This window comes from Mus caroli, unplaced genomic scaffold (genome assembly GCF_978045245.1).
Source record: "Mus caroli unplaced genomic scaffold, Mus_caroli_1 scaffold_1, whole genome shotgun sequence".
NCBI lineage: Eukaryota > Metazoa > Chordata > Mammalia > Rodentia > Muridae > Mus > Mus caroli.
In genome coordinates this window covers 10,609,933-10,635,761 of record NW_028227256.1, presented here as the reverse complement: position 1 = coordinate 10,635,761, position 25,829 = coordinate 10,609,933, and the positions used below count along the sequence as shown (strand labels likewise).

Below are 25,829 nucleotides of genomic sequence, written 5' to 3'. Positions count from 1 at the left end.
CTCATTTCTTTATAATAAATATAAAATAATAAATATAATAAATTTATAATATGTGATACATAATATAATACATATAAGACTATTTAAAGGTATCAAAATACACTTAACGACAGAATAATAGCTATATAAATTCATAATATCCATTTTACCTAGAAATTGCACACAGGATTCCAACCTAGGTTTATGTTTATAAATAGGCAGAGAGATATGTACTCTTGTATAATCAAAAAAAAAAAAAAAACAGAAAGCTATCTAGATGAGAGGCCTGGTTCAAGAACTGTGGCACTTATTTATAGTCAAATGATGCAATCTTAAAGAACAGTAACTTCGTTTGAGATATTAGGATAGAGAATGTAGCCAAGAAACCGCCATCTGCAATTGGAGGAGAGAGAACATCTCCAGAAAGCACCCTCGCCAGCACCTTGACCCTGGACTTCGGTCTCTAAAGCTGTTATAAAATGAACTGTAATCTGATGAGTCTGTGGTGTTCTACCTGTGAACCACAGGAGCTGGCACGCTGTTCTCTATAAAGAACACTCAGTCTCTAAAAGCCCGGGAGGGAAGAATTGCAAAAAACACACACATGCAAACTACTGCCTACTGTTCTATGTACTTTTTCCACTTCTAAGCATTTTGTTTAAGAGTCTACAGAATAATCCTGGACGGTATTTTTCTCTGCCTATGAAACATGAGTAAAAATCTTTAATTCATTTCCCAGACTCTTCTAGCAAAACTATAATCAGGTGATTTCAAAATAATCAAATCAAAATACAATAGTTGAGCTGAAATTTCACACAGAACTTTTAATGTAAGTAACTTACTCAAGCTTATAAGCTATTATACCCAAGGAGTCTGTGTATATACTTATTAATCCATCCATAAAGAAAACTTGCTTTGCCTGACTTGATTAAGTAAAACCCCAGCAGTTTTTCATTAATATTTCACGAGGTAGAGCCATTTCTAAGAAACAGAAACTATATTATAACCAGAACATTTGACTTAATAGATTAACATAACAATGTCCATATTCTTGATTTGGTTAGACAGACATAATTCCAACAGGAAGTAAGTCTACACAATAAACAATGTAGCCAGCATACAGATACCACACAACTCTCTGAATAATTACAGTTTTATAACTTGTATTACACATTTTTACCTCCACAGTTGATCACTGTTCCAATACCACCCGAGTGAAAATAACACCGCTTACAAAATGTGGCTTCTACTCACGGACTTATTAAGACAGTTCAATGTATTTCATTGAGAGAACAGCCCAGCTGTATGGCTAGCTGGCTGCCAGCCAAAATATATAATCTTTGCCCTAGTACACGATCGTTCTTCAATAAAGCAGATATTTAAAAGAATTAAAACTGGGAAAGTTTCACTTAATCAAACAAACAATTCATGTAAAACTAGACTTACTTGTGACAAATATAAAAGCCTTCTTTAACTCAATGTCTCTTCTTGGAAATCTTCAGCTTATGAGTTTTATTTCTTCACTGTCTAACTCTTTAGGATCAGGTACTAAAGTGAAACCGAAGTCACCTGTTAGTCACGTGTGCCACTCTATCTGTTGATAGGAGTCTGTATAACTCGATGACAGTGCACCTCTTACAACCCTCACTGAGAAGACAAAGCATGCGTCCTTCTTTATAACCAGCCTTTAACATAGTTACCATTTAATAGTTAAGGAAATATAACTTGAGGAAGTATGTCCTATTCATAACAGCTATAAAATAAAATAAAATAAAATAAAATAAAATAAAATAGAATAAAATAAAATAAAATACCTGGAAGCAAACCTGACCAAGGAACTAAAACTGAATGAACTCTACAATAAAGACATGAAGACAGTGGAAGATGGACAGAGTGTTCATGCTCACAGATAGGAACATCTAAATTTGAAAATGGCTATATTAACCAAAAATCTGTACTCCCATCCAAGGCCCAATGGTCTCTTCACAGAATTAGGTTAAAGTCCTAAAATTCACATAGAAGCCCAAAGGGCAGCATATAGTTAAAGCAAAAAGAATACTACTAAAGGTATCACAAAATCTGATCTCAAATTATATCAGAGGCATAACAGTGTGGTGTGAGCACAAAAATAGGCACTCAGACCAATGATTGAGTAGAAACTTCGAAATAAACCCACAGTAAAAGCATAACTTTGTAGGGGGAAGAAGTGATATGTCAGTAAAGATGGCAGAAGTCAATCGCTGAGTGAAGACATAGAGGCGGTCCCAGGAGGAAGAGGAGGAGACGAGATAGAGAAAGTTTTTGGGCCAGGCTTTGGAGGGAGAAGCACAGACACCTTGTAGGCCTGGGGGATGTTAGATCCGGTGCTGGCCTCCACCACAGATGTATTCTAATACGGAATAGCTGATGAGTTTAAGCAGTAGATTCTGACTGGGTCCAGCAGGTTGCGTCATTTGACTGATTTTAAATATTAAGATTATCTGGTGTTTTCCATCTACAACAATTCAGATGGGCAAGAGAGATGATGCCATGTGGCAGTCGTTGGCGGTCGGCAGAGCCTGCCATGGGGGTGGTCAGTGTATAGCGATCATTTCCCAGCATTTATGGGAAAAGCGTTAGGTAGCCATGAGGGCTGAATAGACTGGCCACTGCTAATAGGAGAGCCTAGCTGGAGCAAGCATGTTATAACATAACTTGGAGAAAAGACAGTCTCTCTAACAATGATGCTGAGCCAGGCATTGGTGGTATAACACCTCTAATCCCAGCACTCAGGAGGCTAAGGCAGACAGATCTCTGAATTCAAGGCCAGCCTGGTCCACAGAGTGAGGCGCAGGACAGTCAGAACTACACAGAGAAACTCTGTCTTGGGGGAAAAAATGGTGCTGAGAAAATTGGTTTTCCACAAGTAGATGGATGAAACTATTAATTCATCAACTCTGGAACTCTGAGACAAACAGCTGAGGTGCCTATTTGACCTAGTCCCCCTTAGTCCCAATCAATTACAGGGTATGGCTAGCATATCTTGCATTCTTCCCTGAACATTCCAGATCAAGGACTGGGCTGCCCTTCCCCCAGAGGCTCTTACACACACACACACACACACACACACACACACACATCCCAGCCATTTTGGTTACCTGCCCTCTTTTGTACTTTTGGCCTTCTGAGTGCTCAGCTGGTTCTCCTCTCTTCCCTTCCCCTCCCCCTCCCCCCTCCCCCCACCTTCTCCCCACATGGCCCAGTCAGTCTGATCTGCCTGTGGCTATGCGCTCACATATCTATGATAAACTTTCTCCTCTACCATACCTAGAAGCAGCCATGTCCTTTCCTTTCCTTATCATTTCTTTTCATTCAAAAGCTAGACCCATATTTTTCACTCTGCACTAAAGCTAATTAAAAGTAGATTAAAGATCTTAATATAAGACTTGAAACCTTTAAACTGCTAGAGGAAATCATATATAATACACTTCAAGATTTAAGCAGAGGTAAGGATTTTCGGAACTGAACTACACGAGAAATAAATCCAAGAATTCACAAATTAGGTTCCATGACATTAAGGGTCTTCTGCACAGCAAAGAAAATAATCACCAAATTAAAAAATACTGAGTAGGGAAGAAGAAAATCTACCAACTATACATCACACACACATACACACACCAAATCATGCAATCATCTAATGTGCTAATGAATTTAACAGAATCTTCTCAAGAGAAAAAATGCAACTTGCTAATAAACATTTCAAACATGTTTAACAGCTTTAGTCATCCATCATGGAAATACAAATTAAAATGTTGTAAGATTTCACTTCAGTCCAGTCAGAACTGGCCACACCAAGAAAACAAATAACAACAAATTCTGGGGAAGATGTGAGGAAAGGGGGTCTCTTACTTGTCCCTAGTGGATATATGAAGTTGTCCAGCCACAATGGAAATCAGTATAGAAGCTCCTCAAAAACTGAAAATAAAACTACCATATGTCTCAGGCATGCAACTGTCAGGTATTTCAACCGAAGGTATCTAAGTCCACACACCACAGACATATTTTCATGTTTTTATTAGTTACAATATAATTATTATTATATCGCTGCATTAAGACATCATGGCGTCTTAATAAAAAGAAGGTACTTAATTGGGCTTACAGTTTCAGAAGGTTAGAGTCTATGATGGCAGAGTGAAGGCATGGCGGCAGGTGGCGGGAGCAGCAGCTAAGAGTTCACATCTCAGTCCACAAATAGGAGACAGAGAAACTGAGAAAGATATGAGTCCTTTGACCTTCAAAGTCCAACCCCAGTGACACATCTACACCAATAAGGCCACACCTTCTAATCCTTCACAAACAGTTCCACCAACCAGGGGCCAGGTATTCAAACATACAAGTCTATGAAGGCAGTTTTCATTCAAATCACCACATTCTACTTCCTGAACCTCATAGGCTCCTATCATATCTTAATGCAAAATGTATTTAGGCCAACATGAAAAATCCCCATAGTCTTTCATAGTCTCAAATACTGCTTAAAAGTCAAAATCCAAAGTCTAACATCTCTTCTGAGACTCTGTAAGGTCAAAAAGCAAATTACATACAGATTAAAATACACATTATTATATGAAAAGGGAGGGGCTGGGGCACAGTGAGGAAGTACTCGATCAAAGGAAGACCAAACCTTAGAAGGGAACACTTCGCACCCTGTAGCAGTATGTCTAATGTCAAGGGGTTTAGATCACGTTACTGCAGCTTTGTTATTAGCAATATACTTTTCTCTCTTAGGCTGGTTCCACTCCCTGGCTCCAGCTGCTTTGGCAGATGTCTTGTGACTCAGGCATCTTCACCATTATGAGGATGAATTAAGGATATCCAAGGCTCCACTCAACTGCCTTTCAGACCCTCCATGTTACTAGCTTGGCCTCAGCATCTCTCTGAAAACATGAAGGAAAATTCCATGACCCCTTTACTAGTATATTCTTCAAGACTCTAACGGCAACATCACTTGGCTGACACTGTCAAGGTTGGCTGCCAAACTGGGGAGAACCCTTGGTTCCCTGGAATCAAGTTTGCAGCAACTTTGGTCTGTTGTTAGTTTTTAGGAGAAGAAAATTCCTTAGGCCTTTTCCTTTAACAAATGAGTCTTAGCTGGGTCTTCTTGCCCTGAGGGGACCCTCCCTTTCTTCTAATAGGGATCAGGCCTCTCCTTAATCTTATCTCTTTTAGCACAAACCTTGGGTCCAACGTTGAATTGAAGTGCTCATTTTCTCTTCAAACTGTATATTTTGTGTGTCTTTTTGCCTCACTTTCTTTTTGCATCATAGACCTACTGTGATGGTTTGCATATGCTCGGCCCAAGGAGTGGCAATATTAGAGGGTATGGTCCTGTTGGAGTAGGTATGGCCTTGTTGGAGTAGGTGTGCCACTGGGTGTGATCTTTAAGGCCCTCATCCTAGATGCCTGGAAGTCAGTACTCTGCTAGCAGCCTTCAGATGAAAATGTAGAACTCTCAACTCCTCCTGTCCCATGCCTGCCTGTTTGCTGCCATGTTCCTGCATTGATAATAATGGACTGAACCCCTGAACCTGTAAGCCAGCCCCAATTAAATGTTGTCCTTATAAGACTTGCCTTAATCATTGTGTCTGTTCACAGCAGTAAAACCCTAAGACATTGGAGTGATTACAAATAACCAAGTGGGAGAGCCAATATTTGGATCTCTTGAAATCTCTCTCATCAAGGAAATTAGTCCACTATTCAATTTAGTTTCATTCTTAGGAAGGGGGCAGAAATCAGCCAGATTCTTTGCCAAAAATCACAAGAATTGATAGCCCAGTCTCTAATATTGCTCCCTTCCCATTTTAAGCTAGAGCTCCATGTTTAACCCTCATCACTGTCTTCTAAACTCCTACCAAGTTGCCCACTAAGCTCTGCTTACAGTATTCAACCAGTTTTCTATCCCAGAGTCCCATAGCATTCCACAGTCCTCTGAAAAGCAACATAGCCAGGTTTGTCAGAGCAAGAGCTTACTTTCAGTATCAACCTTTACATAAGTTACATTTCTATTGCTATGATAAAACACCATGACCAAAGCAACTTATAAAATGTTTATTTGAGTTACAATTCCAGAGGGTTAGAGCCCATGATGGTGGACCAAAAGCATAGTGGCAAGTGGCTGCGGCAGCAGCTGAGAACTCACAAGTCAACACACAAGGAAGAGGCAGAATGGGAACTCACAACAAGCAGAAAGAAACTAACTCAAAATGGCACAAGTCTTCTGGAACCTCAAGGCTCAAGCCCAGTGACATGCCTCCCCCAGCAAGGCCACACCTCCTAATCCTCCACTAATAGTCCCACCAAGTGACTGGAAGCATAGTTTTTACTCTACACAGCAGTGGGTCCATAACTGTGCCAGCGTGTTGGTTTGCTTATTCTTTACATATTGCTCTTAGAGACCTCAATTTTTGTTCTAAATCTTTCAAATTTTTATGACCTTAATATCTGTGGGACATAAAACCATGCCAGGAAGTTTGAGACCTATGCAGGTTGAGACCCAGAGACTCAGTGGACACACCTGAGACTTAAGCAACTTCCTGCCCCTGCCAGACCCCTGGCCTGGAACACCCACCATGCTTCTCACTTAAAAGAAACTTGTCCTATGGTCACATAGGCCCAAAGCAGAGTTCTCCATGCTAATGAGGTACCTAGAGGCCCAGAAGGCTTCACCAATAAGCTTTCCTTCCCAAACATTCCTCCCTGGAAAAGGTATTTAATCTCAGTTCCACTCTGAGTAGTAGGATATGGTTTTGTGCATTCATTTTCTTCCATGACAATAAACTATTTAGAACCATGAACTGTTTCTTTTATCAAGATCTACCATAGTAAGCCATGAAAAAGGCATTCAACTACAGAGACACAACTTAATTCTCCTGCAAAAAGCCTCTCTGCACTTCCAACAACCACCATTATGAAGCCTGCCTCTGCCAATCTGAGGACAATCACCCATGGAACAAGCCAGAGCTCCCCTTTCTCCTCCCCCACCCCCACCCCTGCATTAGACACTGTTCCCAACTCTGTGGGCCTCCAAATCTGTTCTTGGCTCTTCTGTGATTGATTCCCAGCTGTGCCTGGATGTATGTCCAAGAGTCTGAGAAACCCACAGCACTGGCCTCATCACAGGCCCAGGGACCCCAGAACCAGTTCCAGCTTTCCCACATCTCAGACTGTGGTTTCCCACCCCTGAAGCTGTGTCTTGGTGCTTCCCTACAGCACTGTACCCATCCCACCAGCTATAGGCACAGTCAAACTCTCCTAGAGGCCATGCCCAGTGGATGCAGACCGACATATATCCATGCACTAGACTCCACTCAAGTAAGCATGCAATTGCATACTTCACAGAGAAAGACAGCCTTACTGGGTCCTCCCAGACTGTCCACCCAGATTTTTCTTCTACATAGCGAATTCAGTCTTGGTTGTGTGCCTCAGCATTTGCTGGAGGAGCCACATTCCTAAAAGGAGTAGGCTAAGGTGGTGAATACACTCTACATATCTTTTGTGGTATATATTCATCATAATTTGATGGATATCTTAGGATCTGTGCATTTTCTTATAAGTATCTTATAACTCAAAATTTTAAAGTAGGAAGCAATGGTTAATACTTGCTGATTGGGAAAGACAGAGAAAATTGGAAAAGACAGAGCAATTACATCACTTTCACCTTGGACACTAAATCAACCTATTTCCCTTGGCAAGGGTAGGATAGAGAGGAGATAAACAAGTCCCTCCAGTCTGCACAGATAGCACCATGTGCTCATGTAAAACAAATGGAAGCAGAGCATGGCTCTACCAAACTCCACTTTACATTTATAAAATGGGGGGAAATTGTGCCTGTTAAGAGTTAAGAACTACATGGGATTTTAAGAGTAGATAATTAATGGGGTTTGGGGGCGATAGATCAGTTATTAAAGTGATTGCCTTATAAACATGACAAGCAGAGGCTGATCCCCCAGAACCTATGTAAAAATGTGGGGCATGGTGTCTCATTTTTATAATGCCTGTACTGGGGAGATGGAGACATGGGAATCTCTGGGGCTGTCAACCGCTGGCCAGTCTGGCCTGGGTGGCGAGTCAACACTGGTGAAGGGTATGCACAGTTCCTGAGTCACCTGAAATTGTCAAATTGTCTTCTGGCCTCTGCAGATATGCACAGTCACTTTTTCCTTTCTTTCTTTTCTTTACTTTTTTTTTTTTTCTGTTGTTGAGGATTAAAAAGTAATGTTCGGAGGTGGCCCTTGGTTAGACGCACACAGGTTCAAGTAGGCATTGATTGCATCATTTATTGTAAAAGGTAAGCTATTCTTCAAATCGCCAGCCTGCCATTTCTTCCTAAATTGGTGACTCAGTAATTACTCCCCATACCTGCCTAGCTTATGACCTTCCCTCCCCCACTTCTGGAGGTTAGCTTCAATGAAGTAACGCCATTCTTCTTTATGGATATGCAAAGCTACTTGGAAACAAGGCCGAGAGACACAAGAGGCTCAGCGACGGAGCTGGCTGAGGCCAGTGCGGGCCGGTCAGGCCACCTCACGCCACAGTCACCGCGAACTCATCCCTCCCCCAACCCGGGTCACTTGGCTGACCGGCGGGCCGGCAAGTCGTAAGATAGTGGCCGCCAATCCGCTCCGGGCCACTGAGCGAAGTCTCACGTGATCCGCGCCGGGCATGACGTCACGAGACCGCCGCCCTGCCCTCCGAGCCTGAGGTCGCAGCATGCGGAGTGACTCGGGCGCCGGCGGTCACCGAGGTAGATAGAGATGGCTGCCGCTCTGCAGCGCATCGAGCAGCTGTCCAGTCGGGTGGTGCGCGTGTTGGGCTGCAACCCGGGTCCCATGACCCTGCAAGGCACCAACACGTACCTGGTGGGGACCGGCAGCAGGTAAACGCCACCCCCGAACCCCCGCAGCTCACGCAGTCGCGTGGCGGGGAGGCAGCGAGAGGCCAGGCTAGCCCCCAGCGCGTCCCCGAGCTCTGCGGAGGACAGAGGGTGTAAGAAAAGCACAGGCTTCCCACGAGTGACTCACAGTTTACTTGCTGTCTCGCTGCCCGCAGGTGGTGACCGAGTGAGTTTACCCTAGCCTGTGTGGTAGTGCACACTTGAAATCCAGTGTTTGGAATGCAGAGGCAGGAGGTCGCCCCCAGTACGAGGCCATCCTAGGCTACATAGCCACTTTCAGGCTTGGTTGGGTCATATAACTAGGCCCTTACACCCAGGCCCTCAAAAGTTTACAGTAAGCAATTGACTATACTAAATCCAGTCTCTTACAGTAGAGGGCAGAATTTGCTTCCAGTTCAACCCGAGTCTAAACCCGCCAGAGCAACCCAGCCTGTGGGTAGGAGAAACTAACTCTTGCTTTTTACTACTAATCGTGTATGACAAGCATATCTTGTTTGCGTTTAAAGTCTCTATTATATTAACCCTTCTAGAGTAAAGGATATTTACAGGCATCGGACTCTGAGGAAATGGGAGTATTCCAAGTAGACATAAAAGGTTAAGCCCAGAGTGAATCAGGCCAGGGGAAAGTACTGGACCTTTAGGCTTCCGGCACACTTTTAGCAGCAGAGTGCCTAACCTCTAGCATATGGTCTGAGCTGCACTTCCTCAGCCCAGGACAATCTCTTCGTAAACCCATTCTGAAGTCAGCACCTAAGCCGGAAATTGCAAATAGTCTGAATAACCCTGGAGAATGCCCTGCTGGAGTTTGCTGTATGGTTCCAGGAAATTCAACACAGCCTGCTTTTCTTCGAGGGTTAAAATAGATGGCTGGTTTCTATGAAAACTGGATGAAAAAGTTACTAAGATGAACAGTTACTAAGCACGAATGTTCAATGGAATCATATATTGTACTTAAGTAATAGTTTTATAGGCTATTTAAGTAGTAAGTAATGGTAAAATAATTAATGTGCAGATGATGCTACTCAAACTAAAGGGTGATTAGAAACAAATATTAACTGGGTCCAAATCAGATGTTCAAGACTTGTGTCCACTGCTCCACATCACAAAAAGGTCTAAGATGATATATAGGTGGCACTATATCATTGAACTCATTTCTACACTTCTCTTTCTGCTAACTTTGGGCTCATTGGCCAATCCCTCCTTGCTGACACAACATCCTCTCTAGCTGCTGGTCTCTCATTCTCCATCTTTATCAGAGTTTTGTACTTCTCTAAATGCAATCCTAACTTCATGCTATTCAGTTACAGATGTGTGTCATGCATGCGTATGTATGTGTGCGAGTGTGTGTGTGTGTTTGTTTTCTTAACTCTCCTCCATTACCTGTGCTCTTCAGACTGAACCCTACTAAAGTGAAGCACAGGCCTTCCTGAGTTGATCTTATAAACAGAACTATCACTGTATTTGAGCAAACAAAACGCTTAAACACTCCTTAACATTTCTCTCCTCCTGGCACACATCCAAGCCATCTTGGCAATGTGGTTTTGACTTCTATTAACCCATTCAGTTCTTGCATAGATGTCTGCACTAGCCTCCTATCTGGGTTACCTGCCTCTGCTTTTGTCCCTCAGTCCATTCTCCCAAAGGTAGCCATCTTGTTCACCCTCTGGTCCAGCCATGCCAGCCTTCCTAGTGTCCCAGATGAGGCATATTTCTCCCTCCAAACTTTGATTTAAGTTCTCTTCTGATTTTTCCACTTCACTCACTCTTTAGAGCTCACGTAAAATGTCAGTTCCTTGTGGAAGTTAGCCCTGACCTCTTAGACAATATTATAATGCACTGTAGGTTTTGTGGTGTTTATCTCAACTGTAGCTTTTTTTGGTTTTGGGGTTTTTTTAATCATTATTTTCTTTTTTTTTAAATCAGGTATTTTCTTCATTTACATTTTCAGTGCTATCCCAAAAGTCCCCCATACCCTCCCCAACCCACTCCCCTACCCACCCACTCCCACTTCTTGGCCCTGGCGTTCCCCTATACTGAAGCATATAAAGTTTGCACGACCAATGGGCCTCTCTTTCCAGTGATAGCCGACTAGGCCATCTTCTGATACATATGCAGCTAGAGACACGAGCTCCGGGGGGTACTGGTTAGTTCATAATGTTGTTCCACCTATAGGGTTGCAGATCCCTTTAGCTCCTTGGTTACTTTCTCTAGCTCCTCCATTGGGGGCCCTGTGTTCCATCCAATAGCTGACTGTGAGCATCCACTTCTGTGTTTGCTAGGCCCCGGCATAGTCTCACAAGAGACAGCTATATCAGGGTCCTTTCAGCAAAATCTTGCTAGTGTATGCAATGGTGTCAGCGTTTGGAGGCTGATTATGGGATGGATCCCCGGATATGGCAGTCTCTAGATGGTCCGTCCTTTCGTCTCAGCTCTGATTTTTGTTTTTAAGTTTAAGGTCTGTAATGTATGAAATCTCTCCCTACTTGGTTATCCCACTGTAATGGAAGATGAGCCAAGGTTTATTTTCGTATTCCCAGCCCCAAGTCTTGGACAGCAGAAGTGGCATAGTGAATCCTTACTGAATATTTGCTTACACTTTTTCTCTTAATTTTTGCTTTTGTTTGATTCTTGGAGTACTGACAGCTTTAGCTGTTCTTTGTCCTTTGTTTTGGTCAATTTGTAGACATCACAGTTCACTAAATCCCTGGTAGACCTACCCTAACAATTAAAATGCCCTTACTCAATAAGTCTTTTCCAGAGTATATAACAGTCTTTCTCTGTTCAAGAACCACTGATAGCTGAAATTCTAACCTTCCCTGTCAAAATGACTTTGAGGACAAATTTTGTATACTATAGCAGAAAAAAAGGCCATAGAATTTTCGGTGTGGATATTACTTTGAGAACTTTGTATTTTGAGTACTGCATTTGCAGGATTTGCTCCTCCCTGTCCTTCCTCCAACTTCTCTCCGATCGTGGACTCTTTTATGTACGTGTCATTGTTACCTATATAATTATATAAACACAACCTGCCGAGTGCTTTCTTTATTGCTCCTATGCATCTGTTTAGGACTGACCACTTACTATGGGGGTGGGGTGGGGGGCTCCCTGGAGGATTCACTGATTCTTCCCAGCACCATTGACTGCCTGTAGCTCTTTCTCTAGGGCTGCAGCCTTGTGAGACTTCTTCCATCCACGTTAGCATGTCAGCTGCTATTGTCATTTTTCAGGTCTTGTTTAGCCAGAAATCATATGGTTGAAATTTAATGAGTGTTGTATGTGGAAAACACTGTCTTGGAGCAGACATCCTGATTCTCTTGCTTTTACAAGTCTCCCCAGCCACCTTCCTCAGTATTCTCCAACCCTACATGTTGGGGTTGTATTGTAGATGTATCAGCTAGGGTTGGACACTCCAGTCAACCACCTTTGCCTGCTTTAGAATCTTGGCTGTTTCCTCGCTTGTGAGACTTGGAGTGAGATAATTATCTCACTAACATGGTCTTTTATCTATACAATGAATTACATAAGATCTTTTTCATAGGAATATTATGCAGACACAGTGAAATCTCAATAAAAGTATTAAAAACAAAAATTAATCCTGAGGAAAGCGCATTACAGTGTTGATTATAGCTTCTGCTTCCTTGTAATACATTAACACTAGGCTCATAGTGTAAGGTGGTCAACAGTGCGGATGATTTGGGGTGAGTGACAGCAAAATGGACAAAGGGCAGTTAATAGCTCTCTGAATATTGATATAATATTTCATTAATATAAAATTCCTATAAAACAATTGCTTCTACTAACTCAGTTGAGTATTTCTCTATTCATATAACAGATCATGTGTCTGAATTGTTCCAGGCACTGAGTTCTGCAGCTCCATCTACAGTGTTCTCTTGAGCTCTTTATGAATACAGCTTGTATTTGCAAAGAGACCTCCTGAGGTAGGGCTGCCGTCGATGACTGTAGGTAGTGGAATGATCCACACACTCAGAGATGACTGGACCTCACAGTAACTGTGCTTGGACATTACACAGCGAATGACCAGAACTAGTTTTCCTATCTAGAACTGAAGCATTATGCCAGGAGGAATGATTTCAGTGCTAGCTAAAGTAGTGCTGTCCCCCAGAGTCCCAGTGAGTAACTCTCATACCAGCCATCGTTGGACCTTGTATAAGCCTGAAAGACCTGGGATAAATCACTTAGCCTGTCTCAAGCCATGGTTCTCTACAAAATATTGCAATAAACTCCCTGGAGTTGATATGAAGAGTAAGTTATAATAAGTATGAGTTTAGTTCTGAAATGCTGTGTTATATTTTCCTCCTTAATAGTTGTTCAAACTCTTCCTTTTTTTTCCTCCAATTTATAACCTCTGGTTACTGCTCCATTCTGAGCAGGCTGTGTTTGTGCCAGGCCTTGGAGAAGTCCTGTTAGCCTCTATCCAAGAGCCCTTCCTTTGCTAGAGCTGGTTAGGCTACCGAAAACAAACAAACAAAAAACTGCAAAGGCCTGGGAGCCACTTTCTCAACTCCCAGAGGCTTTTTACTCAGACTTTGATCTGTAGAGAGACAACACAGGCACTCCAAAATGTCTGTGTTCTGTGTTAACTAGAGTGTAAACCTGTTTATTAGCTCTGTTGATTTTGTTATAACTTTTGATCACTATGATATAGTCTGGACTATAACATTTTAAATTCAATGTTAGATTGTCAGATGTTTCAAAGCTACTTCTTAGGAGGAGGACAAAGCAGTGGTTTAAATATGTTGATAAGGGACCATGATACAAGGCATGGAAAGGTTCCTTTTTAAAGACCTTAAGGCCTTCAGAGACCAAAAGTAGTCCAAGCTAGTTAAAGAACACTAAGAATTTGGAATAACATTTTAAAACACACAGAGACAGAAAAAAAAAATTAGAATCATGGCCTAGGGGGTGTTTCATGATCTAGTTCTGTGTGTTTTAACTTTAGTGTGACTAAATGTACAGTGGGCCAAGCTTTCCAAATGTAGAAATACATCGATGAGCTCCTCTAGCCAAACAAGCAAGCTTCCTGCCCTCCAGGGGCTCATGTTTGTATAGTGCTGAAAGGAAATTGATGTATTCCTGTATGTTATGTAAATAATGCGGAATGTCAAATTCACTGCAGCCCAAGTCAAGCTACTGTATCTGGCTAAAACTGCCTTTATTATCTTAGTAAACCACTAACAGAATAGGCTCTGACTTTATAATGTTAATTAGTGTTGAATAGGTAACTACCTGTTTGTATTTTAAGTAGGGCGTTGGAACCTTGGCTAAGTTTGACTAAACAAATTTAGAATAACACTGAGTTGATATTTTTCTGCAATTTTGGATGACAGGCAGGGAAACAGGGAGAAGGGGTAAGACTGGCTGGCTCTTAGTACAAGGCCAGTTGGCTTTTTTTTTTATTTGGGTGGGAGGCAGTGAAGGGCTTGCCCTTTCGACTGTAAGGTCTCTAACCTCTCTTGGCTTTTTTTTATTTGGGTGGGAGGCAGTGAAGGGCTTGCCCTTTCGACAGTAAGGTCTCCAACCTCTCTGTCTCCTGTCTAATGGCATACCCAGTGCTCCACCTAGAAGGCTCCGAATGATTGACCTTTTCCCTTTCCTGCAGGTCCTATTACTTATGCCTTCTAAAAGTCCTTTAAGCCATTGCAGGCCCTAAGGATTCACTTGGTAGGACCATCCGCTCCCTCCAGCCAGTGTGCCCACTTGCAGAGGAGTTTACAGTATATTTCTGAAGTCTATCCAGCTGTCTCCTCAGTAAAGATTCATCACAATGTCACTCTCCTCCTCCCCAATATATTTAATTGATTATCACATTCCTGTATGTAATGGTGTGAGTGTGTACCACCACATGCGTGTGGGGGTCAGAGGATAACGTAAAGGAGTCAGTTTCCCTTCTATCGTGTGAGGACAAGGATTGAACTCAGGCTCTCAGGCTCAGTTGCAAGGGCTTTTACCAGCTGAAACACTTTGCACACCCAAGATTTTTTTTAATTTTATTTTTAAAATTATACAAATTAAGCTCACACAAATTAGGAAGCACATATTTTGATACACAAATACACACACACACACACACACACATATATATATATATATATATATATATACACACACACACACACACACACACACACACATATATATATATATATATATATATATATATATATATACACACACACACACACACACATACACATGTGTGTGTGTGTGTGTGTGTGTGTGTGTGTGTGTGTATCAGCCCTGCTTGCTCAGTCCCTGCTTACTCTGGCCCAAAGATTTATTTATTATTACAAATAAGTACACTGTTACTGTCTTCAGACACACCAGAAAAGGCATCAGATCATATTACGGGTGGTTGCTGGGATTTGAACTCAGGACCTTCAGAAGAGCAGTCAGTGCTCTTACCCACTGAGCCATCTCCCCAGCCCTTATGAAAACTTTCGAAATCCTTTTGGCTTTTAAAATACATATACCATTGTTCCTAAAAGTCACTCAGCTATATAAGAACACATGGAACTTCTTGCTCCCAACTTTCTAACTGTAGCAATACAAGATGTGTTTTTGTATTGGCTATAGATATTAGAGACAAACCCATCGAATGTAATATATCGTCATTCAGTGAGTGTACAATTTTTCAGGGTGTGTATGATGTTGTCTATGCTCCTGGGGGTGTGCACATATGTAAGTGTGGCAGGTGTGTTTTTCTATTGCTCTTCACCTTACTTTGTTAAGGCATGGCCTCTCACCTGGAACCTACTTTTTGGCTCTGCTATCTAGCCAGGTAGGCCCCATCATCCGTCTGTCCCCTAGCTGGCCAGTGAACCCTAGGATCTGAGATCCTCCTATCTGACATCTATGGACTCCCGATCCACTCCTACATCCACCCCTACCCTCCTCCCCTTACCCCTATTTCCTCCTTCTAGCATGGAGTTATAGGTCAAATCACCATATGCCTGCCTTTGTCTTGGGTGCTGGGCATCCTGATTCAGGGCCTCATGGTTGAAAACCAAGCATGGTACCCTCTGAAGCTCCCACCAGCTCCCCATGTACTCAATTCAAATGTCCTGAGCTAACGTTATGTTGTTTCTTTGTTTTGGTCCCCCACAGCTACCCTTCCACCCATCATTGGGAAGCAGGCAGTTGTTTATATTCCCAAAAGAATGAAAGGCATGACCTGTAGGAGTTAATCTAGAGACAGTTATAGATGAATAATGAATGGGTCATGCTAGCTAAGGCTAGTCTTCCTCAGCCTAAATAAGTGAGGCATTGCTATGAAGTACCAAGAGTTAAGAAGTCCGAGGTTGGGTACTGGTGGCGCACGCCTTTAATCCCAGCAATCAGGAGGCTGAGGCAGGTGATCTCTGAGTTTAAGGTCAGCCTGGTCTACACAGAGAAACCTAGCTTCGAAAAAACAACAAGCAAGCAAACAACAAGCAAACAGTTTGTGAGCTGGCCTTGAGGAGAACGGTATCCTCATTCCTTCATTCCAGAAAAACATAGAGAAAAGTCAGTCCTTTCGCTGCTGAAGAAAGATAACAAAAGAACACAGTCACAGGCTAGCAATACAAAACTGAAAAATGGCAGCCATAGGTGTGTCTCAGAAACAGACGGGCTTGTGTGTTTTTTCCATGCTCCCTCCAGTCCTTCCCAGCGAAGGGCACAGTGTAATAGTTTACTGTTAGGTCGGCTGCCCAGTACTGCAGTGTCTGCATTGCCTTGGCTCTTACTGCACCGTGGGGTGATTTCTCCCCCATTGGATCTATCCCGCCTCTGGCCTTCCTGATGATCTCTATCTCTCCCCACGTAGTTCCTTCCCACTCTGTAGTCACCTGGGGGCATCTGGGTCTGGTGCGTTGGTGTGTGAAAGGTGTGCCGTTCCCCCATTAATCTATCTGGCTCACCCCTCATTCCTCTATCACCCCTAGATAGTTGTCCATCTGCTTTCATGCCCAATTAAATATTTCTCTATTCATTTATATTTTTACTTAAATCTAGGTTCCCACATCAGAAACTGTGTTTAGTGTCTGATTTTGATGCCAGAGGAACCGTGGTTTTCTGCATGAGTTTGCTTCTTCCTTTCAGTTTGGAGTTCAGTTTTCGAGTACAGCTGATGTTAGCTGTACTCGAAAAGTTTGGTAGAATTCAGCTACTAAGTGTATCCATGGCTAGGCTGAAGTTTCTTTGTGTAGGAATGTATCTATTTGTTGTAGTTGTAGATTAACCATGGGTGTGTGTGTCTTAGTCAGGGTTTCTATTCCTGCACAAACATCATGACCAAGAAGCAAGTTGGGGAGGAAAGGGTTTATTCAGCTTACACTTCCATACTGCTGTTCATCACCAAAGGAAGTCAGGACTGGAACTCAAGCAGGTCAGGAAGCAGGAGCTGATACAGAGGCCATGGAGGGATGTTCTTTACTGGCTTGCTTCCCCTGGCTTGCTCAGCCTGCTCTCTTAGAACCAAGACTACCAGCCCAGGGATGGCACCACCCACAAGGGGCCTCTCCCACCTTGATCACTAATTGAGAAAATGCCTTACAGTTGGATCTCATGGAGGCGTTTCCTCAACTGAAGCTCCTTTCTCTGTGAAAACTCCAGCCAGTGCCAAGTTGACACAAACCAGCCAATACAGTGTTGGTTTAGTTTTGGGGGGCTTTGGGGGTAGTTTTTTGTTTGGTTTAATTTGGTTTGTGTTGTTCTGTCAAGTTTCAAAGTTATTTCTGATGATTCTCTGGATTTTATTAGAGTCTACTTTATTCATGATGTTCATTATTTTCTGCACTTTCATAATTGAAACTCCTTCCTCCTCTGTTGAGGACTCCCTTTTTGTATTTTCTGCAGAGCTGGCGTGGCAGTCATGAACGTCCTTAGTTTATGGAGATTGTCCTTGCTTGTCTGGTAAATGGTGGCACCTCTGGAACTTGAACTATGCAATAGTGCCAAATTTTCTGCTTCCCCTGGAAGAGCAATGAAAGATGCGATTCTTCATCTCAACTTAGGAGGGAAGGAGGCACAGTGACAGCAAAGCCCTTGGAGTGCCTGCTGCGCATGCACAGATCTCCAGTCAGAGTGTCTGCTGCTCACAAGCAGATCTCCAGCCTAACTTCCTCTTGTTTGCAGCCCTAGAGCCAGTGAAGGGGGCGGGGGGGGGGGGGGATCTTCATTCTCACACTAGAGCCTGTCATTTCCCCTAGAAAGCTAAAGTTTAATAATTTCTGGACTTCCCTGTTTTCTAACTTTTTTGTGGCCCTCTTTTGGCTTTCCACAGTTTGCATCTTGCTCTTCAGTCATGGCTTGGTGTTTTCTTTCAGATTTGTGGGGACACAGGAGAGCACCGTTTTTGTCTCTGATTTGCCATCTTTTGTAGCTGCTGCTGCTCCTTCTCCTCCTCCTTCTCTCCCCGTCCCCTCCTCCTCCTTCCTTCCCCTTCTCCTTCCTCCTCCTCCTCCTTCTATTGCTCCCCTCCCTTTCCTTCCCCTAAACCTTTCCACACATCCGTTCTTGCTATCCTTCAAATTTGTGGCCTCTTTTTTTCACTAATTGTTTCAGCATGCATATATGTATGTATACACACCTAGGTATTCCTAAATATAACTGTTCAGTTTGTATATTGTACTTGTATGTGTGTTTTCAGGCTGCTTGGCACTGGACAACCAATTGATGTTTTCTCCCCTCGAGAAGACCATCTCTCTGTTCCCAGCTTCCTTCACTTGCCTGTACTTGTTTTGTTGGGTTTTGTTGGGTTGAAGCCCATGGGCTTTTCTCATCCAGTTTTTTATGGCTGTTGTTCAGCCCGTGTTTGGGTGGTTATGTGGGTGAGACTTTGTGGGGGTGTAGCTTCTGATGTTACTAGGAGATAAATTCTCACAGGAAACTCCCATGTCCTCTGGCTCTTACAGTCTTTCTGCTACGTCTTCCACAGTGTTCCCTGAGCCTTAAGTTTACGAGTGTTTTGTCGATGTGTTAAATTCTGATCCTTGACTTTATAATCCATCTGGAAGGCAGAGCATATAAGAGCACATACTCTGGCATCAGTGTATCAGAGTGGATGCTGATCCTACCATTTTACTGCAGAGTGACCCTAGGCAAGTTATTTAACCTCTGAGCATAAGGACGAAAGACCCGCCTTGGAGATAGTCTCAAATGGTGCTGTGTTTAACAACGTTAATTGCTACTCAGGTGCTTTAGATCCCCGACAGCCATAGTTCACATTTACAGTTAACTATAATTTCTTTCCAAGAACTTCCTTAAAATATTGCTTTAAACTGGAGTAATATGTTCAGAGACAAAGTTTACTTTTTCTTTAATTTAATGCAAGTTATCTCTGTAAAGGTCTGCTCATGTGAACTCCCGGTTCTAACTGGGATTGTCTTCCCTATCGTTTGTAGGAGAATCCTCATTGACACTGGAGAGCCATCAGTTCCGGAATATATCAGCTGTTTAAAGCAAGCCTTGGTTGAGTTTGACACAGCAATCCAGGAAATCCTGGTGACACACTGGCATTCTGATCATTCTGGAGGCATAGTAGACATTTGTAAAAACATCAATAATGGTAAGCAGAAAACCAATTAGCATGCTTGAGAAATCATTTATCATTTAAGCTTTCAACTATATTGATATTTCTTAACTGATACAACATGAATACTGTCAATTTTAGCAGAGGTGGCATGGGAAACTTTTCTTTCAAATCCTTTCTTCCTTCTGCCAGTGATAAAGCTAAGCTTTATGCTCTGTGACGACCACCTTCAGCCTTTAATAGCTGTTGAGCATTTCCTGTTTGCCAGGCACTGTGCCTGGCACTTCCCAAGGGTGCGGGAAGGTTGATGCTGTTGGGGTCTCTTCCCAAGCCGATTACCTGAAGCCTTAAGGTAACTTTAAGGCAGCTGCTAAGACGTATGACAATCCAAGCTATGTCTCAGTAATATCGACAGTTTTCTCCCCTGAAACCTACTTAGTACTAACATCTTTCCTATTCTTTTAAATCCTTTATTCTGCCATCACAGTTCTAGATTGAGAAAGCCACTGAACAATCATTCAGGCACCTTCTGTGTGTCAGGTACTGGGTGTGGCACAAAGACAACAGCAGTGAACAAAAGCAGAGGAACACCCCTAAAGCAAAGCCCGCAGCCTGATGCCACAGGTGGGAAGGGACCCTGTGCTACAGATGGCAGGCAAAGCACAAACACCCTGGAAGAACAGTATAAAATTACCTTTGGGGTTTCCCGAGAGAAAAACAGTTGTAGGTTCTATACAAAAGAGCAAATATTTGTATAATTACCATTCAGATAATACAAAGAAATTAGAAGAGAAATTTGACACAGCTCTGTATAGCTACTAAAATTTTAGTGCTTTTCTTGAGAAAGCTTTTGCTGTCTGCCCTCCTGGGCCTGACTGAAGCCACACAAGCTGTGTGCAGACTTGGTTTGGCAGGAATCCAGTTCCACGGCGCTCTGCTTCTGCATCGCATCTCCCCTGCGTCCCGGGAGCTGCGCTCTTCTCCTTTCCGTTGCACTGTAGCCCTGCTGCTTTGTAGTACTTCTGTTTAGTTGCTGCGAGGGCAGCGTGGCTCAAGTAATATTCAGTGCTGGCTACCTGTATTTTTTTAAGCTACATGTATTTGAAAGGCCATACTAAAATATATAATTGCCATTTGTACAGTTGCTTTGGCAATACAGAGTGAATTTGAAGCAGCTGATAAGAGACTCTTTTTCAAAACCAACCAGTTTAGGTCTGGAAATTTTACTCAGCGGTTAAAAGTGTGTCTTACCCTTGCAAAGAACAGGAGTTTGGTTTACAGCACCCATGTCAGGCAGTTCACAACCATATGTAACTCTGGTTCCAGGATCAGATGGTGTCTTGGGCATCAGACACTCCTGTGGGCACCACACGCATGTGGCGTACATTCACACAGAAACATAGGAGAAAAAACAAAACCTCTAAATTAAAAACAGTCAGGATGAAGCACGCCTTTAATCCCAGCACTCGGAAGGCAGAGGCAGATGGATCTCAGAGTTCAAGGCCAGCCTGGTCTACAGAGGGAGTTCTAAGACAGCCAGGGCTGCCCTGCCTCAGAGGAGAGGAAAAGGTCAGGATAAATGTTATTTCTCCCTCTGTTCTCAGTGCCACTGCCCTAGCCTTTATAAAGTCCAGTTGGACGAACTGTTGGCAGTCATCCCTTCCCCCACCCACCCCCACTTCCACAATGTATAGCTGCCATATTGACGGTCCTGTTAATACTGTCACTGATCTTGCTAAAAACTGTCTAGAGCAAAGTGTGGACACTTCGCCCCTTCTTAGAATTGGGAACAAAACACCCATGGAAGGAGTTACAGAGACAAAGTTTGATGCTGAGATGAAAGGATGGACCATCCAGAGACTGCCCCACCCCGGGGGTCCATTCCATAATCAGCCACCAAATGCAGACACCATTGCATACGCCAGCAAGATTTTGCTGAAAGGACCCAGATATAGCTGTCTCTTGTGAGACTATGCCGGTGCCTGGCAAATACAGAAGTGGATGCTCACAGTCAGATGGAACACAGGGCCCCCAATGGAGGAGCTAGAGAAAGTTCCCAAGGAGCTGAAGGGGTCTGCAACCCTATAGGTGGAACAACATGATGAACTAACCAGTACCCCCTAGAGCTCATGTCTCTAGCTGCATACGTAGCAAAAGATATCCTAGTCGACCATCATTGGGAAGAGAGGCCCCTTGGTCTTGCAAACTTTATATGCCCCAGTATAGGGGAACAGTAGGGCCAAGAAGTGGGAATTGTGGGTATGGGAGCAGGGGCGGGGAGGGTATAGGGGACTTTTGGGATAGCATTTAAAATGTAAATGAAGTAAATACCTAATAAAAAATTGGAAAGAAAAAAAACTGTCTAGAGGCCACAGTGGCCAAGTTTAACACCCGCTCCCCTGTCAGCCGAGTCATCTTACCTATCCAAGTGTCTCTTCCCAGACAGACAGCATTTTCATTAGACAAGATGACGCCTTGTCACAGCCACAGCGTACATGCACTCGCTTCCAGGCCTCTCCTAATGTAATGCTGCTCTGCTCCCTGCCAGCCCTCACCGGGTACCTACCCACTGCTTATCCAGTCAGTCAGTCAGTCACGTCTTAGCTTCTGCCCCACACCCAGTCCTCTCATCCCAGCTGAGCTCTTCTTCTGAGTCTCATCTCCCCAGCTATGTCTGACTTCTGCTTTTATCCACAGTAGCTACTGTCCTGGTTAAACGACTGATACTGCTAAGTGGTAAAGCATTGGGTTTCTTTCTGTCAGTGAGGAGTCAGGCTTATGTATGTCAGCTGTCAGGGTTAGAGTCTCTGGGAGCCCTTTGAGCACTACCAGCCAGGTGGTCTTAGTTTTAACTGCTGCCGTGACTCGTTCACTGCTAAACAGGCACCTAGAGAAAGGTGCTCAGCGCTCCATCACACTGTCTCCCCGTCACCTCCCAGGGTACACAGAATAGAAATGACTAAAAAGTCACAGCAGCTTTTATGTGACCTAAAGGGGCATGGAGAAGACGACACTCTGGGAACATGTGAACTCGTTCCATTGCAGAGGGACAGTGCTTTAATTCTGTTGTCCTGTCATCTGGATGCTAGGGTTTTATGCCGCCATTGGGGGTGTCACCTGTGTGAGGGCTGGTCTCTTAAACAGATAAACCATTCAGAGTATGACTTAATATATTTACATGTTTTATGACTAGACACCACCTATTGCATTAAAAAACTTCGACGGAATCCTCAGAGAGAAGAAATTATAGGAAATGGAGAACAGCAATTTATTTATATAGAAAACGGAGACGTGGTTAAGACCGAGGGAGCCACTCTCAGGTAACTAAAGAGCCCTAACTTACAGCCTGTGTATATGTGTTATAAAGAAGGATGAAGACAGGTCGGTATGTTTGCCTGCACGCGTGAAGAATCATGAATACAGAAGAAATCTGACACATTTAGTGCTCTCAGGAAAGAGAAAGAAAGGGCTTGTGTGCAAAACCAGGGAACAAATACCCTTCATCCTTCTGCTCTCTATTTAATTGTTCTTGGTGTTGTTTAAATTCATACCTCTATTGAGAAATACAGACTTGAGAAGACTGGGTGCAGGTGTGAATGCTCATAGACATGGGAGGCGGAGTCAGCGTGTGCCATGACTTCAAGGTCAGTCTCTATTACCTAATAAGTCCCAGGTTGGCTTGGTCGCAGCAGAAGATCCTGTCTCAAAGAAGCAAATTATTTTAAAGCTTAACGTTCCTCCTTGGGTGAATCAAGGAACTAACTACCTGAACCTCAATGTAGGGCCTTTCCCAGTGTTCTCATTTTAGAAAAAAAAAAATACGTGAATACTCTTGGGGTCGACGTGTTTCAGAGATAAGGTCTTTCCTGCTCTGATTTTTTGAGACAGTCCCCAGTCTCCTAGTCTGGCCTCGCCTTCCGATCTCCGAGCGCCCACTGTGCTCTGCACTGGGATGTTATTCAGAATTACTTTTAAACTTTAACTGTGTTTCACCTTTTCCATTTCCCTGATCTCTCATTAAACTCGGTTAGATTTTGCCCCAGAAGTATTTGTCAAGGGCAGCAAGATGCTCAGTGGGTAAAATGTTTGCTGCCAAGCTTGATGACCTGCGTTCAGTCACTCTGGCTACATAATGGGAGGAGCAACCAACTATCAGAAGATGTCCTCCCACCTCCACAGACACCATGCCCCCACCCAGCACCCACATATAAATAAACATGTAATTATGAACAATTAAAATGAAGCTCTTGCTGGAGTTGTTCCTTTCCCTGTCTCCTGCTGTTACATCCTCGCTAACAGGCAGTCTGCAGCCTTTCCCCTTTCTAGTCTCCCTCTATCCCTGTCACTAGAACCTGTGATGATTCCCACTAGCCACAAGATGTTTAGTTCCATGGTCTAGCCCAAAACATCATTTCTGGTTTTAACTCCATCTACACCCCTCACAGACCCGAAGAAGTGTATGTAAATTCCTGTGGCATGTTCTCACTTGCCTTTGTTTATATCTTCCCTTTGCACAGGCTTTTCTCCCTGGTAAACTACTGTTTTCCCGGTTCACCAGTTACTTTGAATACCCTTTCTGAGCAGAATTCCTCCTTTCTTCAGCTCTCTTACCATTCTTGCTGTTTCATTAAAGCGCTTTGTGTCTGTGAGTAGGTATCTTCTCTCACAAGTCACAGTAGTAGTTAATGCCAGTTGTCACAGCTAGATAGCTTAGAAATGCAGTGGTTCAGCTGGGCGTGGTGGAACACGCCTTTAATCCCAGCACTTGGGAGGCGGAGGCAGGCGAATTTCTGAGTTCAAGGCCAGCCTGGTCTACAGAGTGAGTTCCAGGACAGCCAGGGCTATACAGAGAAACCCTGTCTTGAAAAACAAAACAAAACAAAACAAAACAAAAAAAAAAGAAGGAAGGAAGGAAATACAATGGATCAAATATCAAAAACGTTTCTCAGGCATAGTAGGTCAAAAAAACAAAATACAAAAAACAAAACCTTCCTGATTTGTGAGTGTCCTTCAGGTGCTCAGCAGGAGTGGGTTGTTGGTTGCTTTGATCTTGTGATTCTACACTCCTATGCTCTTGGCTTCCAAGGTCCACACACGTACAGCACATAGAAAAGAACAAGGAGAAAGTTTTCTGTAGGAGGTTTCATGGGCCAAGCTTTCTGTTACATTAGCTATACAGTCAGTCATGTTTCATACCTGACTGTAGAGATTCAGGGATGTGTAGTTTAACTTCATGCCCAAGAGAAAGAAGAAATAAATAGGATTGATAATTAGCTAGTCATCTTCTTACACAGGTGTGGTAGTTTGAATATCCTTGGCCCATGGGAAGTGGCACAAATTAGGAGGTGTGGCCTTTCTGGAGTGGGTGTGGCCTTGTTAGAGGAAGTATATCACTATGGAGGCAGGGCTTTGAGGTCTCAAATATGCTCAAGAGTGACCGGTGTGACAGTCTCCTCTTGGCTGCCTTTGGATGAAGATATAGAAGCCTTGGCTCCTCCAGCACCATATCTGCATACATTCTGCCATGCTTCCCACCAGGATAATAATAGATTAAACCTAAGAAGCTTTAAGCCAGCCCCAATTAAATGTTTGCCTTTATAAGAGTTGTCTAGGTCATGGTGTCTCTTCACAGCAATAAAGCCCAAACAAAGAGAACAGGCATATTCCAAATTCACCTTTGTATCCTCATGAGGTCCCTAGCACATGGAAGGCACTGAGCATCCTACAAGTAGTGTCTTTAAATAGGTAAGTGGCGCACTGTTGAACGTGAAAGGAAAATGAAACGAGTGTCCACTGCACTCTTCTAAACTTGTGTCTTCTTTGTGCCAAGGTGCCAGTGGGTTTTAAAGCTCACTGCTATAATTTATATACCAGCTAGCTTGGGGTAGGTTTCTTAAAAATAACAAATATGCACACACAGAGGGATGGACTCAGTAGCATGGTATTTGCTGATCATCTAAGATGCCTCTGGTTTTAATTCCTAGTGCTGCAGGAAAAACAAAAACAATAGCAACAAAATGCATAACAGATAGGTAGGTAATTGAGTGAATTTTCTCATAATAGTAAAGGGAAATAAATATTGTCTTTTTCTCTTGCTGTGACAAACAGTATGACCAAGGCAAGTTGTAGAAGAAAACATGTAATTCAGCTTATGTTTTCAGGGGTTTAGAGTCTATGATGGCAGAGCAAAGGCATGGAGGCCGGGACAACAGAGAGCCTGCATCTTGGTCTGCAAACAGAAAGCAGAAATGGCTCGGCCAGTATGTCTCCTAAGCTGAGTCTTGTTTTTGTTTTTGGAGACAAGAGTTTCTCAGTGTAGCCATGGCTGTCCTGCAGCTCACTCTATAGACCAGGCTGGCCTCTAACTCAGAGATCCCTCTGCCTGTGCCT

The 25,829-nt window shown here is 43.2% G+C and overlaps 2 protein-coding genes across 3 annotated transcripts in view; one reads left to right on the top strand and one right to left on the bottom strand.

The window, feature by feature from the left end:
- Positions 1-1,568, bottom strand: part of Xkr9 (XK related 9) — a 49,621-nt gene extending 48,053 nt beyond the window's left edge. Inside the window, exon 1 of one of the 2 annotated variants that reach the window (XM_021168640.3) lies at positions 1,426-1,568. The gene's annotated coding sequence lies outside the window, so the exon portion shown is untranslated. Of the gene's footprint in view, positions 1-1,159; positions 1,391-1,425 lie in introns of those variants that run through there. The other variant, XM_021168649.3, reaches the window with a different exon arrangement.
- Positions 1,569-8,663: 7,095 nt separating this feature from the next.
- Lactb2 (lactamase beta 2) overlaps positions 8,664-25,829 on the top strand; it is a 36,120-nt gene continuing 18,954 nt past the window's right edge. Inside the window, exons 1-3 of the mRNA XM_021159551.3 lie at positions 8,664-8,890; positions 19,312-19,475; positions 22,633-22,759. Coding sequence (XP_021015210.1) covers positions 8,769-8,890; positions 19,312-19,475; positions 22,633-22,759 — 413 coding nt within the window. The 5' untranslated portion in view covers positions 8,664-8,768. The remainder of the gene's footprint in view (positions 8,891-19,311; positions 19,476-22,632; positions 22,760-25,829) is intronic.